At 50.7% G+C, this 18640-nt stretch overlaps 5 protein-coding genes across 5 annotated transcripts; 1 reads left to right on the top strand and 4 right to left on the bottom strand.

Moving 5' to 3' along the window:
• Window positions 1-825: 825 nt before the first annotated feature.
• CkaCkLH20_10114 (uncharacterized protein) lies at window positions 826-5249 on the bottom strand (the record flags this gene model as incomplete). The annotated part of the gene is made up of 6 exons (XM_038892828.1): window positions 826-1151; window positions 1219-1868; window positions 1933-2069; window positions 3740-3976; window positions 4030-4701; window positions 4755-5249. 6 exons carry the CDS (start codon window positions 5247-5249, stop codon window positions 826-828), a joined length of 2517 nt encoding a protein of 838 aa, XP_038741748.1.
• Window positions 5250-6185: 936 nt separating this feature from the next.
• CkaCkLH20_10113 (uncharacterized protein) lies at window positions 6186-7862 on the top strand (the record flags this gene model as incomplete). The annotated part of the gene is made up of 5 exons (XM_038892827.1): window positions 6186-6312; window positions 6376-6770; window positions 6851-6907; window positions 6963-7241; window positions 7302-7862. 5 exons carry the CDS (start codon window positions 6186-6188, stop codon window positions 7860-7862), a joined length of 1419 nt encoding a protein of 472 aa, XP_038741747.1.
• Window positions 7863-8385: 523 nt separating this feature from the next.
• Window positions 8386-10793, bottom strand: CkaCkLH20_10112 (sugar transporter; the record flags this gene model as incomplete). The annotated part of the gene is made up of 10 exons (XM_038892826.1): window positions 8386-8558; window positions 8609-8667; window positions 8714-8747; window positions 8802-8861; window positions 8913-9046; window positions 9100-9200; window positions 9256-9427; window positions 9484-10107; window positions 10167-10546; window positions 10647-10793. The coding sequence occupies 10 exons, from the start codon at window positions 10791-10793 to the stop codon at window positions 8386-8388; spliced, it is 1884 nt and encodes a 627-aa protein (XP_038741746.1).
• A 2015-nt stretch (window positions 10794-12808) lies between these two features.
• On the bottom strand, window positions 12809-13910 carry CkaCkLH20_10111 (zinc-binding dehydrogenase; the record flags this gene model as incomplete). Its single annotated transcript, XM_038892825.1, has 2 exons — window positions 12809-13087; window positions 13149-13910. 2 exons carry the CDS (start codon window positions 13908-13910, stop codon window positions 12809-12811), a joined length of 1041 nt encoding a protein of 346 aa, XP_038741745.1.
• Window positions 13911-15371: 1461 nt separating this feature from the next.
• Window positions 15372-16501, bottom strand: CkaCkLH20_10110 (homoserine acetyltransferase family protein; the record flags this gene model as incomplete). Its single annotated transcript, XM_038892824.1, has 2 exons — window positions 15372-15552; window positions 15606-16501. 2 exons carry the CDS (start codon window positions 16499-16501, stop codon window positions 15372-15374), a joined length of 1077 nt encoding a protein of 358 aa, XP_038741744.1.
• Between the last annotated feature and the right edge of the window lie 2139 nt (window positions 16502-18640).

Here is an 18640-nt window from a genome sequence, read left to right as displayed (position 1 = left end):
GCGTTCAGCTACCTGGACGTCAGCCTTGAAATTCCTGGGATGCGCTGAAAATGGCAGAGAGGCTTCAAGGAAGCACGCAAGGGGGGGTACCAAAACAAGCTGCCGTTTTCGGCAGGTTTGTGTAGTGAGAGAAGCGAGCGTAAAGGGGCAGCTTAACTTGTGACCCCAAAGGCATGCAATGTAGGAAGGAATCTAGTGTCTGCTTAAAGTGATGTACTACTCAATTACGCAGATATCACGAATTGTCCAGAGCAGACGTATTTTGGAATAGCGAATTCATCATTGAGCGATTGAGATTCGCTGCAGTGGACGTGATGACATATGAACGTCCGCCCAATCGTCATGAACGGCATGATCAAGCAGGGTATCTAAGAATCAGGCGTAGATCGTGGCTACGACCAACTAGGGCCTGGACGTCAGTATTAGAACGGGATTTAATCCAAGTACTTTCAAGTCCTGCCGGCCGGATCTGGATTTTAAACCAACTGGCCAAGTTTTCGAATCCACGATGCTCATTCATCGCATCACGAGACTTCCGTTTTCAGAAACTTCACCCGGTTTGCGCAGGCGACTTTACGAGCGCACCACTATTTGACACGAACCTTGCATGAGACGTATATTACTGCCCAAAAGAGGTGGTGCAAAAGGAGCATAAATCATTTTGTTAATAGTATCATGTGAATCAATGTGCAGATATCCTCAAGCTAAACCTTCCTGGGCCATCGATTCCATGATTTGACGCAACAACATGTTTCTGTACGGCATCATCATATCTTCATTCTTTCTATTGGAACGTTGGATGAGACGAGTAATGCTTCCACATTGTTAAGCAGATAGCATCATTCTTGTCAGTTCGCCGTTTCTCGGCAAAAATCGTACATGTCTTGCCTTAGGGGCAGCTTGGTGGTTCCCAGGGACGGCGAGACCAGCAACCGGATCCACCTCAGTATCTGAAGCACCTTCGATAGGAAGGATTTTAAAGTGAGCGATCAAGTGTAGAAGTACCGTATAAAGCGCTTTGGAAGCCACATGGCTGGCCACACACATGCGTCCGCCAATACCAAAGGCATATTGATGGCGGTTCGCTGTCTGGTCGCCGTCAAGCCATCGCTCGGGAGTGAAGGTGTTGGGGTCGGAGAAAACGGCCGGATCTGTGACTCAGGTTAGAGCCGGCCTCCTCGGAGATGGTTTAGTTGAGGCAATTTGTGTACAACGTACCTCGGGAGCAAGCCCAGGAGTTTAAGAAGAGCAATGTTTTTGGCGGGATCGTCGCCTTTCCCCAGTTTACGTACGAATGCGTTGCTTTGGGCAGCGCCAATCTCAAGACGACGAAGTACCTCCCGATTTCTTTCGTCAGCGCCTCGAGATACTCGATCTTTGTATGAGCTACGTCCGGAGCTTCTAACAACCGTCCTCCGTCACTTTCACTTATGGCTCGGTAGGCTTTCTCCTGGACGTCTTGCCGATGAGCGAGGAGTAGCATCGCCCACATGATGGAGCGCTTCGTGGTATCGGCACCAGCCATCATGCTGAGACTCACACTCAGAAGCTCGCCCTCACTGAGTCCCTTGCTCTCTGGGTCTTTCAGCACATTACCCTGGATGCAGGGTCTATCGTTGCCGGCAGCGATCTGTTTTCGAAGATTACTTTGCAGTGCTGCGTGATACGCATGACGTCTCTTTCCAATGTCCGCCATCGATGTTCCAGATTGAAGCCCCAGGGCATCCGCAAGGTTGTGCAGTGGGCGCAAGATCGGGATGTAATTGGAGTAGTTGGAAGAAACGTCGCGGAAGGCAGCGATCTGCTCTTCGATGTAGATGATCTCCGACAGAAGCAGGTCGTCGTGAAGGTCTTTGACGTCTTCAACTCTGAACGGCGCTTTCGGTCAATATGCCGTTTGCAAAGACTCAAGTGACATCTTTGGTACGTTACCTCGTGCCGTAGCTCAAAGTGAGACTAAGGTTGAGAGCGAACTTCCGGGCCGGATCCAAGACGTTTACGGGAGCCTTGCCCCGGCGACAGGTCGATAGAATGTCCGAAATAAAGGCCCTGGACTCGAGGTTCAAAATCTGGATGACATTAGTCTAGTCTTCTTCCGGGCAATGGTAGTGAATTTCAAGACAGGGGCTTTTTCATGTTGCCTCAGTGTCTCTGCTCGACCGGTCACATTCCATGGAGATTTCGGAGTTATTCCGAATCCAGCTGGGGTGATCTTAGGCATGCTGTTGGGCTGACAGTGGCCGGGCATTCTTCTCCTCGACATACCGGTAGATAACTCTCCACGCTCACTTTATTGAGAGCCGTGGCAGCCACTTTTCTTCGTCTTTTGCAACTTTCGTCCCACGGACTTGTTCCAATACTGGTAACCGGGCCACCACGTTGCACCTTCTTATGGAGTACATAGAAGATAGGTCGACCGTTGGTCGCTTCACGCTGTGTGATGAACAGAGCCCGAGCCGCCGCCGCGCTGTTCACCACAACAGCCGTCGTATTCCCTAGCTGCAGCTGGAAGACATCACCATACTTCGTCGCCCATTTTCGATACTCCTCCGAGTTCACCTTGCCATTGATTGATGGTAGACTCCCGACCAGAGGAAGTCCAAGTGGACCGGGGAGCTTGGGAACCCGAAGCCGGAAACGGATGGCCTCGTTGAAGATGACGTATACCAGGAAGAACGCAGACGGGACAAGAATAAATGCCTTGATAAACCCCAAGACGATCCAGCTATACTCAGCGGTAAAACCAAGAAGTGGCAATTTAGTTGCGGTCATTTTGCCAAGACATTTGTCTAATGGGACGGAAGTGAGGCTGTTGACGGGATAAGGTTCTTGAGCTTCAGCTGAAACGGAATTTGCAGTTGGCATTCGTTCACAATATGAACTTGAGCAACGTAACCACCAATCCCACCGTTGCACTTTATTGGGGGTTTGAAATCGGCCAGTAATTAGTGCGTACGAATCTTGCCAATATTTCTAAGCAGCCGGGAGGAGTGAACTCAGAGCCGCGGAGCTAGGAGGTTTAACTCGAAGCGTCTAATGTAGGCAATTCCAATGATCAAATTTGTTAGAGCTGTACATTCGACATCCGAAAAAGAAGATATATCCAATCAGAAATTCCCAATTACATGACCTTTTTAGAGATGCACCAATACCACAGCGGCGGTTATTCATCTCTTCATGCCTTGCAGATACTCATGCGCAAACCCTGTCTTTGTCGGGCATGGTCCGATCAGTCGCATAGCTACACATAGAACGGGAATTTTGACGCAAACAGCGGCCTATTAACTAGAGCGGAGACGAATTGTTGCTTCCAAGCCCCCGGTGTTATAACCAGCGGATGGTATCATCATGTGGGCCGCTGACGCCTTTGTGTTGCCCTCTAGTTTCCAGGTCGGACGGCAAGAATGGTCTGAGGAGTCGGTCTGGAATCTGTTGTCAACTAGCTTTCAATGCTACTATAATGAAAAGATGCTGTCTGAAGTCCCAACCAGTCACTATGGGACGGGTGTGGTCATGTAGAAGGCGACATTATCACAGTAAAGCTATGTAAGTTGTTTATTTCATACAGTATTCTGTATGGTAAGAACTTTTTGACATGGAAAGCCCAGCTATGGATTCATATATAACGCTTTCCAGCGCCAATTTAGATATACCGATCTCATAGATGCTTTTCCTCCTTCGTAATTGGCCGTTTGTCACCCACTCCGAACTGATGAGGCTGCCCCCATCCTTCTCTAACCGCTCGCTCACGAGTCTCGCGATACATGAACGGTGAACTCTTGTAGGCGATGTGCCATTTACGGCCTTCCCACTCCTCCTCGACAGCCTTGCGGCCTTCGGATCTTATTTCCTCTCCTCTGCGCTCAATATCCGCCCACACCCGCAGGAGATTCTCACCCGCCAGGAGTTTCATCTGCTCGTCAGTAGCCCCACGAGCCATCAGGAGTTGAAATAGGTCCGGCAATTTGGATACATCCTACAGATGTCAGATGATGTCGCGCCTTCGAGTTCGTATTATGCATAACATACCTCGAGACCGGCGGGCGTAAAAGGTGTGCCGCTGAAGTCGGACCCGATGCCTACATGTTCCCAGCCTGCCACATCCGCCAAATGCCAAATGTGATCCACAACATCGTGAATAGTTACCGAACTGGGGTCTTTCATATTCAAGAATCTGTTAACAAACACCGCCATGACAATGCCCCCGTTCCGACGAACGCTTCGTAGGACATCATCAGGCACATTCCGCAGATGGGGAGTCACGGAATACGCTCCTGAGTGAGAGAAGATCACCGGAGCTTGTGCAAGTGAGAGAACATCCCTCATCGTTTGATGAGAAACGTGGGACAGATCGAGCATCATGCCCAGCCGGTTCATCTCACGCACGTAGGCGGCGCCGAATGCTGTGAGACCATGGTCTTCCCCTCCCGCGGCCACCGTTGACGCAGACGTCGCCCACGCATTGTCGCAGTTATGGGTTGTCGTAATGTAGCGCGCTCCCAACTCATAGGCCTGACGTATCGACGCGATGGAACCGCCGAGTTGATGCCCTCCCTCGATACCCAACATGCTGGCAATTCGCCCCGAAGCAAAGGCAGCGCGAGCACAAGCCGGTGTTGTGCAGTACGTGAAGACGTCGGGGTACTCAGCAATGAAGCGCTTCGCGACGTCTATTTGTTCCAGAGTGTCGCGAAGTACCCACTGGAAGACTTTGTCAGTTACTGATACCCAGATATAAGAAGAGTATAGCCTACTGAAGGATCTTCGAAGTGCTTCTGGGCAGCATCGCAGTGGACGTAGACGCTCCAGAATTGACCCCCCATTTTCCCCTGCCTCATACGGCCAATATCCGTGTGGCCAAGTAGACGTTGATTGGGGTCAAATTTGCCGTCGTAAATGCGGTTTTGCAGCTCCACGCGTAACAACCATGGTAAGTCATTGTGGCCGTCGATCAGAGGCGTCGATTTCAGAACTCGTTCTGTCCTGAGAGCATAGTTCGTTGGGTCAATAGTTTCCTCTGCTGGCAGGAGCCAGATCCCAAGCTTGCTGAACGGACTGATGAAGATGGCAATGCCTGCAGCAATGAAGGCCGACCGCCAGCCCCAAAACCTGCCGTTTCCACCTTGTGATGGATGAACAACCACAGCTCTGGAATCTGCCTCTTGTATAGCTGCGGATGAGGAAGCGGACTGTCCATCATCAGGTTCCTGTACTGGAGATGGGATTCTAGCTTGTGATGATTCTGCCATTTTGGTGCCCGGGGGTTCGAATTGAGAAGATGAGGTTTGGTGAACGTGACCTGAGAAAGACATTCTTAGCTTAGCATGTCCTTGAGTTAGTGTCTTTGAGTTCTTAGTTGCGAGACCGGACCTTCAATATCGCCATCGTTGATCTTATCGTCGGACAAGCTCCGCTCGGAATATGGGACTTGCGCCTCGAGACATATCTTCTGCAAATGCTTGTGAACTAGTGTGACCCTAGTTGAATCCTTCCATGCAACCTTTTCATGCGTCGTGACAAACCCCCGGAATCACGACATCTGTGAGAACCGCCTGTTGGATCGGCATCCACCTCAGACAGAGGAGCGGAGGCCGTATCTGCTCAAGCGGGGTAGCAAATTGTCGCCGGCATCCCGGGCATGCACCGGACCTCTTCTCCGCATGAACCCGTGCCTCGTAGTCCAGGCACGGGTTTCGTGGCCAGTCGTTCAAGATAGACCCCGCTTCTCGGCGCCGGGGGTTGAACGGGGTTAATAACGTCAAACGGCGCCAAGGTCCCGACTTGATAACTCCTCTCGGCATCATTGGCGGGGTTAACTGAAGCATGCTTCGTTGTCGGCCATGTAGCTGATTAACAGACATGAAAGCCCCAGACTCTGGGTGTGGGCTTCAACTTGCCGGTATGGCGTTATCTTCCCCTCGTATTCTGCAATGCCTGGAGGATGAGATATTTAAAACCCATGCCTCACCCGTCAGGCACGGGTTCTCGATGGAATACCAAGACGAGAGGCGGACATGAGTATGGTGGCGGTAACGGGGCCTGGCAATGTTGGTTAATAACTACTTGTACACCGATTTCCCATGTATGTGTGTTAACGTTCATATTCGGGAAGAGATTGCTTCGTCATTGAATCTCATCGCACTTTTGTCGTCTCAACTAATTATTCAGTGATAACGTTGCTCATCATGACCGACAGTGAACGAGATGAGAAGCAAAATTCTTCTGTTGCGGTCGCTTCAGAAGCTGTCAGCGATGCCGCGGCAGAAAAGCGTCTCGTGAGAAAAACGGATCTGCTCATGATGCCCGGTCTTGGTAAGTCGACACCACAACTATCATGGCGAACTGTGGTTGAAGTTGTGCTAATCAAACACGAAGCACTTGCCTACTTCACGCATACACTGGATCGGGCGAACCTCGGAAACGCAAAAACAGATGGCATCGAGAAGGACCTCAATCTTCAGGGAAACCAGTTCTCACTTCTCCTGGTTCTGTTCTACGTCCCCTACGCCCTCTTCAATATTCCGTGGACAATCCTCGCCAAGAAGTACAACTCTTCGCTCATCATCCCCATCGCCATTGCGGTATGGGGAGCTTGTACGCTTGGCGCTGCTGGCGCTACGAACTTTGCCGGTATCATGGCGACTCGCATCATCATGGGGGCAGTGGAAGCTGCGTACAAGCCGTGTGAAGTGTACTACCTGTCGCTCTTCTATACTCGCAAAGAGATGGGATTTCGAGTGTGCTGGATAGGTCAAATGGGATTCATTGCTGTGAGACCTCTTTTCATCAGGACCCGTTCATCGTACACAATTCTCTGTCGGGCATCCGCTAACATGAAGCGACTGTGAAGGGGGCCGTGAGTGGTTTGATCTCGTGGAGTGTCTTCAGATGGAACGGGGAGTTGCATGTGAGTTTACCTGTAACGTTCGTATGAAATTCACTCAATTTGCTAACAATTACAGGGATGGCAATATCTTTTCATTATTGAAGGTGCTATCACAATTGGTGTTGCGATCTTCCTGTACCTGTTCGCTCCTCGAAGCCCAGACAAATGCCGATGGTACACCGATGATGAACGCCGCATCGCCAGAGTGCGTCTCGAACAAGATTCGCAAGATCAGGACAAGAGATTCCGATGGGAAGATGCGAAGAAGCAACTCCAACACTGGCCCACCTGGGCGTTCGCCTTCCTCGCCTTGATGTACGGTGTTGGTGTTGCTAGTAGTTCGAACTTCCTACCTGTGAGCGATTTCCATTGAATCTCCTACCCTCCCCAATCGCCTTACTTACTCACAAGTTAGACTCTCATCAACCGCCTCACCAAGGATTCGACGAAAGCGAATCTCTACACAGTCGGCCCAAACCTAACCGCCTCGGTTTGCCAGCTCGCCATCACGTGGCTATCAGACCGATACCAGCAACGTGCCTCATTTTCGTGCGGCACACTCGTCATTTCACTTTTGGCGTGGATCCTCCTCGGAACCTTGGATCTCGTCAACCACCAAAAGATCGGCTACTTCATCACCTATCTCATCACTTTCGCGACCTTTGTCCCTTCCAACCTGATCCCGGTTTGGGTTGCGTCGAATACTCCGACCACAACGGGGCGTGCCATTGCCCTCGGCGTCAACTACATGGCCATGAACCTGGCTGGCGTGATATCGTCCATGGTCTTTCGGCGGGAGGATGCTCCGGTGTACAGACCAGCTTTGATCACTGTCGGTGTTACTCAGGGCGTCTTCATCATTGCTTGTCTGGCTTTGAGACAGTACTATGTGAGGTTGAACAAGAAATTGGATTCCGGTGAACTGCCATATGCTCCGGGTATGGAAGCGCGGCCCGGGTATCGATATGCAATCTAGAAAGGGGCATTGCACATCAATGAGATCATGTCTTTTCATGCGGTCTCTTTTATATCCGGAGCATTGTCCTGGTCTGAACCTGAGGTGACAAGACCTGAAATCAAACATACCGGGAAACTCGGAATACCGCAACGATTCTGATAGTTTTATCTTCATAAAGCTGCTGTCATCCGTCATCTGTAATTCACCCGCAGCACTGAACGCCATGTGGATCAGCGAGTCAAGTTTTGCTGACAGTTCCTCCAAGTCGAAGAAGGCTCTGTACTGGAGTTCATCACATGTAGGAAGTGAGAATGGTATGTCACACATATCATTGTATTCCACAATCTTGCCAAGTGGTATCTCAAAATAACAAACATGATCCCGATCACCAGCCATTATATATCCAACTTCGTCTCCTAATGCGAACAAAACTTGTGATGGATCATAACCCAACCGTGTGACAGTGAGGTTTGAGCCATTCCATTAGCAGTGAATCTTTCCCAGAACACGCAACATGTTCTGATGATTCTTCGACCTCCACTTAAGCAGAGTCTGAGACGGGCTGCCTCTTTCTGACCCCGCTGCTGGCCGTTGCAATAATCGCCGGCGGCTTCGGGAGGTGTCTCTGGAAGAGGAGGTTGCGCTTGATCCAGTACGGAGTGGTGACCTTCAACTCGTGAGAGATGAAATCCTTTGTCGGAACAGAGAAGACCTCTGTGAAAACGTTAGCAGAAACTCAAAACGAATGGAAGAGGTTGACTTACGGTCCAGTTCCTCCAACGTAAGTTGCTTGGTCTCGCGGACGAAGCAGAAGATCATGAACCTGACCAGTCAGCAACGGGCAATGAATCAAGTCGTCGTGAACTTACCAAGCTATCAAATTGAGACCAGCGTAGAAGCCGACTGCAATGTTTATTAGCGATCCGGTTGATAGATAGAGAAGAGTGTGCTACTTACACGCTCCAGTGGGGGTCATGACGCTGCTCATACGAGGGAAGGTCAAACTCAGAATACCAGCTAGGGCTTGTCAATAACGCTTCAATAGCATGTTCGCACATGACGACTCACCAAAGGTGTTGTTGATGCAGACAACCCAGGCCATGCCCTGCTCACGCTGAATGGTGGGGAAAACCTCAGCAGAGTATTGGAATGCGACGGGGCCTTCACCCAGAGAGTAGCAGATGGTGAAGAGATACACGAAGCTGGGAGATGGTCAGTGGGAAGCACCCTATGAGAGTATGAGACTGTAACTCACAGGACCACAGGACCGATGTGTGCGGCACGGCTACGGTCATCGTTCTGGTTGAGCATAGAGAGACCTGCCGCCAACAGGAAAACACACATGAAGGGGAATGTCTAGATGTAACGGTCAGCTACCAGAGAGTCCGAGATTGCTTGTGGGGTAGCTCACAATCATGCAGAGCTTCCTTCGGCCCTTCGTGTCAATGAGGAACAACGTGGGGATGGTGGCAATGACTTGGATGGCACCGTATCCCAAAGAGGCGTACAGCGCTTCGACGGCGGTGTAGCCAGCGTCCACAAAGATGGTGGAGCTGTAGAAGGAGATAATGTTGATACCACACCTGCTTATGTCAGTTGATGAAGTCCAGGAAGGTCCAAGATGTCTTAAAATTCTTACATTTGCTGCGCAAGCATCACGGTGCTGGCGCCGTAGTTGGCACGCCTGATGCGAGGAATGGAGAAGCAGTCCCACATGCGGCGGAAGTACCCAGCGCCGCGGGCCTCCTTGAGTTCCTGCTGGTAGATGACATACGAGTAGTAGAAGTCTCTCGCGCCGATGATGGGGTGGGCGCGCAGGCGGCACATGGACCGGAACGCCTTGGGGTGGTTACCGTGCTTCATGAGCCAACGCGGGGACTCGGGGCAGAAGAAGATACCGGCGCCGAGGACGAAGGACGGGATGAAGGCCGAACCGAGCTGGAGACGCCAGGAGATGTCGCCGGTGTCCTTGACGATGACGTTGGCGCAGAAGCCCAGGAAGATGCCCGCCACGACCCAGAGTTGCCAGAACATGACGAGGGCGCCGCGGACTCGGTGGGGGGCCATCTCGGCGGAGAAGATGGGGACGGTCGCGTTCTTTGCGCCGATGCCGATTCCCATCACGAAACGCGCGATGAAGAGGCCTTCCCATGTCTTGGCGAAGCCCGAGCCGATCGGGGTGGCGGTCAGGCAGAGAGCCGTGATGAAGATCTCGCCTCGTCGACCGAAGTAGTGGTTCAGGGGATCAACGATGAATGCACCACTGAGAAGTAATTAGTTACTACGGGCGCAGACAATAACGAGGGAGCTGATGAAACTCACATCAAGCCAGCTGTGAGGAAAATAATGGAGTTGATCAATCCGATGATCCAATCGTCTCTCTCGGATCCGCTGTCAATACCAAGAGCCTCGTGGAAAGTCAGGTTGGCTCCGTTGGAACCCGTCTGATCCCATCCTTGAGTGGCAGCTCCGACGGCGCAAAGCGCAATCGAGTACCAGAGCATCTTGGGACCATGCCATTTGTGGTCTCTCTCGTATTCGAGCGCCGCGCGCTCGTCGTCCAGAAGTTCGGTGATGCCGTCAAAGTTCTCCATGTCGCGGGCGACGAGAGCGGCTCGCCCGAACAAAGCGGCCTGTTCGGCCAAGCCGTTGGTCTCGGCGAACTCAACGGCATCGGCGACGGTCTCTTGTGGAGTTTTGCGCTGGGCGGAGAAAGGTGGACCGGAGTCAGCAGAGTACGCGGGTGAAGAGACCAAGCATTGTCTTGTTGGTTCATTCGGGTCGGCAATCTCAGTTGCTTACCTGCAAAGGATTCTGGACGATGTTCAAAGCCACCGATTCGCGACGATCGGTCGCCTCGGCGAGCTCCGCCTGGGGCTTCAGATCCCCAGTCTCCTTCTCGTACCCGTCATCGTACGGGCGAGGGACCTCGTCGATGTCGTTACCCATGGTTGCTGGGCGCGTTCGAACAGCTTGGCAAGATCCAGTTAATTTGGTGGTTCACAGCAAACGAGGCGACGTGTGCGGCGTGTGCCAATCGATCAGCGTAGAGCCAAGAGGTGAGCCAAGGGAGCCAAGTTGGCCAAGTTATGGAGATGGCAGCGGCGCAGTCTTAAATACATTCCCAGAGTCCGGACAAGTTTCCATCGAGGTCCATTATTCATGCTTTTCCAACTTGTGAAAGACAATTGGAAACCCCAGACTCTCCCCCGCTCCGGGGTAAGCATGGGCATCCATCCATCCAAACATCAAGATGAGGAGAAGATCAACCTCGTCTCATTGTCCCCCTCGTCTGATTTCCTGGGCGCGGTGGGGGGAATCGGGTGACCTTCGGCCCCATCTCGTCAGCAAAGGCGACCCTCCAGAGCCTCCAGAGGTAGTTGGAAGCGCGCGTTCGCATGAGTTTGGATGTTTTCATTGGAGACACTCGAGATGAAATTGTGGAACACCCAAGGCCCTCTATCCGTAGTGTCGCTGACCATGGCTTGGCCTTGCATTTAATGTGTGTGAGATACGGATCCCGTCGCCGCCGCCCTGTCGAGTTCGAGTCCCCCGGTCCGTTGTCTGATTGGATGCCCGGCCGTCATCGGCTATATCGACGGCAAACCTCGAATACCTTCGGAGTAACTCCGTCGCGCCATAGGCTTACAAGTTCACAATGGTGGGCCTGTTGTGCGACGGTGGTCATCTCACTAGCCCCAGCGTCGCAATGAGTGACACCTCCGGATGGTGACGTATCTTGGACTGGCACAACAGGCGGCACAATTTGATGATTTTGATCATCTCTCAGACCTTCTTCCTCCGGAGTGTCCGCTCGCCTGCATGTTTGCGCGGGATTTTCGAACGCAGGGAGACGTCACTCTCGTCTCCAAAACTTGAGACCACCCCTGTCCCTGAACCCGTTCATTGGGCCGCTTTACGAGTCGCGTCGAGGTCCTGGGAGACGGTGTTTCAATCTCTGTATCGAGGTAGCACTGGCAGTTGGACACACGAGCACCAACAACTGCCAGGCTCATCGCGCCCTCAAACCATTGACCTATCGAAATGGCCCGAGGACCCCGACGAGAGCTTCCCCCGACGCAGAGACGCAGAGGCAATCACAGATGGGCGCGCGGCCACGTTTGATGGTTCCATGGCTTGATAATTAATGGCAATCAATATCCGGATTAAGCTTAAACATGCCATTGGAGATTCGGGGGGCTCTGCGATGCGGTCCAGACTGAGGGTGGTTAGAGCTGTAAGATGTCAGCACGAAATCCGGCATAAAAGGTGGGCCGCGGTCACGATCGGTGGAAACATCCCCAGATTTTGCATCCCCAGATTCCAGATAACAGAGAAAACAGTCTATAATGTGGAAATATGGGGTTGACAAGTGACGATCTCACGTGTTTGACGCAGCGTCGATGCGACTTTTGCTGTTGATATTGGTAACCAATGACATCGCAATGTCACGATTTCCAGGTTGCTACTTTGATGAGTTCTTAAAATGAGACTGTTTGGATCTATCAGACTTACCAACTGCAATAGTAAGCGATTCTGATTTTCACACCCAGAACGAGATGATCAGTTCATCTGATACTATTGCCACGACCTCAGGATTATCGGCTGAGTATGACTTGGTGTCATCTCATAGATCGAATCAGTTGATATGGCGTCATGTAAGGTCTACACTAGAGCATGTGCAACTTATTATCAATCAACCTACAGATGAAACATTTGGCATTTTGCTCACTTTTAGGGAGCTTACAGCTCTTTTCAAATGGACCAAGCACCGAATATTAAATACACGTCTCAAACCCATTGTCATCACACTGTTATCAACGTCGAATTGTCATATCATTACAATGAGCTACAAGTGTAATAACCGGTTAATGTAGTAACATTTGGTCCATTTGAGAGCATCGAGATACTCAATTGCCAAAGGTCGTGCTTAGTTTCTTCTTCGTTCACTAGGGCTTCCTCTCTCATTTGACCTTCAGCACAGCCTTGCCGAAATTCTTTCCTACCAACATGCCGATCAATCCTTCAGCCGCATTGTCGATCCCCTCGGTCACTGACAGCTTCGCCTTCACGCTTCCGTCCGAGAGCCAATTTTGCAAGCTCTCCTGGTGGTCCTTGAAGTGAGCAGGACCAAAGTTCGGGTTACCCACAAGGAAGCCCTGCATGGTGATTTGCTTGCTAACGAGCTGCATCAATCCCTTGATACCCGTCTGCTCCTCCGCTGGGGTATTGTAGTCTCCAATCTGCAGGTGATTGGTTAGCTCTAGTCCAGTCATCTTGAATCATCTTGTCGTTTGTACTCACCATACCGCATACTGCGATTCTTCCACCAACCTTCATGCTCGTCAGAGCAGCTTCAAGGTGGTCACCGCCCACATTCTCGAAGTAGATGTCGATACCATGAGGGGCCAAACGCGCTAGCGCATCCTGAGGCTTTTCTTTCTTGTAATTGAATCCGGCATCGAATCCCAGCTCCTTGGTAATGAAGTCAAGCTTTTCATCAGACCCCACGGAGCCAATGGCTGTGAGCCCTTCCCGCTTGGCAATTTGTCCAACGACTTGGCCGACTGCGCCCGCGGCGGAGCTGACGAAGATCGTCTCGCCGCTCTTGGGCTGTCCAATCCTATGCAGGCCGGACCAGGCCGTTAGACCAGGCATGCCCAGCGGGCCAAGAAAGAGGCCAAGGTCCAGGTTGTGCGGGTTGTGGATCTTGCGCCCCCGCTGCAAAACGGCCGGAGACACGCGGGCGTACTCGGCGATGGGGGTATGGGCGACGACGAGACTGCCCTCCGGGAAATCGGGATTTTCGCTCTTCAGAACTTTGCCGATGGTGTCGTTGGTGATGGGGCCGTCGATGTCGAACGGCGGGGAGTATGACTTCTTGCTGGGATCCCGCATCTTGCCGCGCAGGTAGGGATCGAAGGATGCATACAGGATCTCGACGACAAGGCCCCCCTCGGGAGCATCGTCGAGGTCGATTGGACGATCCTCGATGACCAGATGCTCCCCAGCCACAGGAAGGCCGGTGGGTATCTTCTTGAAGATGAGTGTCTTGTTCTGGGTCATATTGAAATGATTGGTGAGAATGATGCTCAGTGAGGCAAATGTATGGGAGAAGGACAAGTCGAAACGGCCTTTTATCAAAGCCCAATTGACGTGGGAAAATGTTAATCGAGAAAGATGGTGCCGAGGTATGCTCTTTCTCAATTTGTAAGTCGATTAAACGCCGACGGGGATAATGCCGCGCTTTCCACGGTTCAACCCCGCCTTTGCGCAGTGACACGCCATCCGAAGATACGAGTCAATATGACGTGCTTATGATTATTCATCACATCTCTGTCAAATGTTGTACTTCGCAAATGACTTCTCTCACAAAGCGCATGGAGTTACACGTGTATATATCAAGCGGACGTCTGTCTGTTTGTACCGGGCTCAGGAAAGATCTCAGTGTCGAATAACGTACGTACTAATTGTATGCCTTGCCCGGCTGAACACACGTAAGCACCTTTTTCCAAGCCTAATGATCCTTCAATCCTACGATAGTGTCCGCGGAATTCCTCCCTGAAGTTAAGATTGCGCAAGCATTCTCATCCTGAGGCACCTTTGGATACACTATGATATCGTAATTAGAAGCTGCCTCGATGTACTTGCGAATGAGAGACTTTGGCTTAGTCTCTATTACTTGCCACAGATACTTGCCTTGAATACTCGACATATTTCTCTCTTGCTTGGGAACTTCGTACTCTTGATGCACAAGTTATTTACCAGTAACTTCAAACCTGAGAATTCAATCACCAAAGTTCGGAGTTGGTCATCCATGAGTCACACCCTCAAGTGTAATCCGGCCAAATTCTCTGCCTCCTCTCATTCTTCTCACTGTTTTCAAAGCAGGATCGAGTGAATCATATATTATACAGTTTCTAGTAGTGTTATCTCCAAAGAATTGTGTCCGGCTATTCGTGTCTTGTCTCTGAGGTGAGAAGAATGAAGCAAGATGGGAAGTGAAACAAACTTGTGAGAACTCTCATGCTGCGTATATTCGTCTTAGGTATTTGAATGACGAGTACTTCAGTGTTCTTAATCACGTAACGAAATGGTCAGGTGACTAGTTAACTTAAATGCTCCTGCGTCTGTAGACTGTATACGAGAGCGCGTAGCGGTCATTAGTCTTTTCCCTGTTCCTCTCATCCAGAATTCATCAAGCCTGACGCGAAAACACTACGTCTCGTTGATTTGTATCACACAGTTGATTTCTTGTACTTATCGCCAAAGGTTTTGAATTCTCTCAACGGAGCATCAATTGGCCTCCTCATAATATTTGCCTTGATCTTACTTCCATTGTTTGAAGCGCAATAGTCTGATCGCCTGGCCCAAAAGTGAGATTCGAAGAATGACATCCGTCATTAAACACAATTTTGCATGACCGTCGAATCTGATGAGCGACAGCTAGATTCCACGGTTGCGTGCGGCTCTATACAGAATATCTTTTCGAAGGTCCGAAGATGATTCCGTTACCAGTTCCTGAAATCAGACCTTCTCCCTTTTGGGCGCTGTTTCAAAGATCTTTCTCAGACGGTCATCTAGCCATTTCACATCTTCCATATTGCCCGGTGGACCACCCGCCCAGTGTCCCCAGATAGAGGGGTAGACGTCAAGCTCGCCCACACCACTGCTCATGCAGGCAACTTCGTATTCAGAGTCCTCAGGCCTATGTTCAATCAGTATGCATGCGGGAGTTTCCTCGAATGGTGTGGTGCTTACGGGAAGTAAAGATCCGTCTTGGAAGGGAGCACCAGCGTCTTCGCTTTGATAGCAGCCATTGCCTTCTTGAAGTCACCGTTGTACGGCTCTTGCTTACTCACGTCGCCGCTCTGCCAGGTCTGGAGCATCACGAGGAGGTTCTCGGGGTCCTTGCTCAAAGCCCATTTCTCCCAGAATTCCACGAGGAACTCCTCGAGGTCTTTGGCGTCGTAGTGTTTCTTGTAAAGCTCGTGTCGATAGAAGGCCTGAGAGAATCCCCACCCCGCATAGCCACGACCGAAAGCCTTCAAGCCGACTTCTTTCTCCTCATCCGACCAGATGCGAAGACTCTTCTTCTGTTCGGCAGTCTCCACGCGGCCTTGAGCGCTTCCTGCCGATTTGGTCTTTTTGGCAGCGAGAAGGGCTGATTTGACACCTTCTAAGAAGACCTGGTTGTGCAAGGCCGTCTTGGCGGCACCGCAGAACGGAACGCAGATGTCCATGAAGTCGGGGTACTGCGTGGCCCACTGGAATGACTGGGCTGCGCCCATGGACCATCCTAAGACCGCTCTGATGTGTTTGATGTTGAGTTCCTTGGTGACAAGCTCATGCTGGGCTCTCACATTGTCGAAGAACGAAACGTCGGGGAACGGGTTGATGTCCGAATTAGAAGGGCTTATGGACTGCCCGTTGCCAAATAAGGCTGGAATAACGATGAAGTAGTCTTTGGGATTCAGGGTCTTGTCTTCGCCCACAAGCCATTCATTGTCTGCGATTGCTCCGGAATACCAAGTAGGATATACGATGGCTGGAGAGGAGGGGTCGCCGAAGGTTCTGTAAGCAATCCAAGCACCTGGGAGAACTTCGCCGTTCTGGAGTTTGAAATCTCCTAGGGTGTACTTCTTGATGTCGGGCATTATTTCTGTCGTGAGAAAGTGACACCTCTGTGACTGATTATGTCTGAAACGCAAAAGGTATGTCTTTGTAAAGGTGAAGTGGTGAAATTCGTCGATGAAGGCAGTGATGAGAGGGGTCTCGACTCTCGGGCGCTGTCTTAGTCATGGAATCTTATCATTTGCTATCCAAACTCCCGCAAGCGCTTCTAGACGGATAACGGCGGTTGGCTACCCCAAATTATTACCCCTCATGTGTTATCATGCATTCCGAAGGCGATCGCTATCACGGCTTGTTGATAAGGAAGTTGTATTAGTAGAATGGAATCCCTGTGTCATTGGGCTGTTGAACCATCGTGTGCATGACTCGGATGCCAGAAAGGACTCTCGTTATTTCCATTTCTTCGTGCAATGTTATTTTCTACTTAGAAGCTTCAGTCGACTATTAGAAGTTTGAAGATTATTATTATAATACAACTGGAAGGTCGAGCTGCCCCAAAGTGTTGTGCCGTGTTTATCTTTAAATATGCTTGTTATCATTGTCGTCAACTCGACTTCAAGGATTGATTCATGGTTGCGAACGGCAGTCTATGCAACTCCTATCTATGGGGATCCATAGGCTGGTATTATTTTTTGACTATCAACAAGCCAAAATCCCGAGCATCATCTCATCAATCAAGTCCACGTGAATGTTTCACTGCCGTCAATATGGGTCTTCTCAGCTTCCGTTGCCGGGCCAACTCCACTTTTCAACTCGCCGACTGAGTCACTGCAAGCATCCCGTACTCGTGGACTATTGATGTTACTGATCCTTCTAGAATGATCCAACTGATCTCACTCTCCAAAGTACAACTTGATACATCACAATAAGTTACTGCATCTTGTAAGTCAAACTGAGAACAAAAACTAAAACGCATTGCTGACTTTTCAGCATACAAGAAATCATGGCGACCGAACGCACCGGAGTTGTCGTCGTCTCATCGAAAAATCCCGTCAAGGTGAACGCCACCAGGCTAGGCTTTCAATCAGCCATGGCAGGCTCCTTCGATTTTGAGGGAATCAGCGTTCCTTCCGAAGTGCCCGATCAACCCGTTTCTGACGAACAAACGCTTCTCGGAGCGATGAACCGGGTGCGGAACGCTCAAGCAGCCAAGAAAGAGGCTGACTATTGGGTTGGAATTGAAGGAGGAGTTGAAATCCGCGACGGGGCGTATCTGAACTTCGCATGGATTGTAGTTACGAGCCGAGAGGGCAAGGTGGGAAAAGCACGCACTGCCGCTTACTACCTACCTGAAGAGACGGCGAAGTACCTACGTGAAGGAATGGAACTGGGGAATGCAGATGATGCGGTCTTTGGGCACGTGGGTTCAAAGACAACCAGAGGCTCAGTTGGACTTTTGACCGACGATATCATTGACCGAACCACTTACTATGTACACGCAATGATTCTGGCCTTGATTCCGTTCAGAAACAGTCATTTGACGTTTGCTTAGAGGTTGGTGGAGCAATTTATTGGAATTGATTGGTAGACTGAGGATATGAAGAAAACCAGACACGGACTCATCTGGTGTCTGACCTGTCTTGCTGCTATCGTTTCATGGTATGCAATGCTTGGAAGACGCAGTTCTGTAGACGTAAATAATTGCTTATTAATCTCCTGGAGAAACCAAGAGGACAATGGTACAGCCACTCCTCGTACTCAGTCCCCTAGGAAGATATAACTGAAGCCATAGAGAAGTCAGAAGAACACTTCTCCATACTTTCAAGCGCCTCGGAACTTAATCCGGCAGGCCTCCGAGCAAAAGGCTCAGGTTGAGGATGATAGTTGTCCACTTTTGGGGTAGATTAGATGTGGTGGAGGGTTTCCACTTGAGAGGCTCCGGACGTGACGCGTCGTTCTCCTATTTCCCCATACCCCAGACCAGACAATGGAGGAAAGACGAACCACACGTACCGTCGACGTGTTTTAGACCGTTGGTGTAAGGCAACACCGGAAGAGGTGAGAATCTAAACAGCCAATGGAATAAATCACTGAGCATCGTCCCAGATGCAGTTGTCATGACGATCCGCTCATAAGTAATACCAACAAGCCTTACCAAGATATGCAGGCGCTTATCAACTTGGCGAGAACGAAAAAGTCGGAATCAGATTTTTCAAACAAAC

Source organism: Colletotrichum karsti (assembly GCF_011947395.1).
Source record: "Colletotrichum karsti strain CkLH20 chromosome Unknown Scaffold38, whole genome shotgun sequence".
Classification (NCBI taxonomy): Eukaryota; Fungi; Ascomycota; class Sordariomycetes; order Glomerellales; family Glomerellaceae; genus Colletotrichum; species Colletotrichum karsti.
The sequence above is the reverse complement of the archived record's forward strand: the minus strand, read 5'-3'. Positions and strand labels throughout refer to the sequence as shown.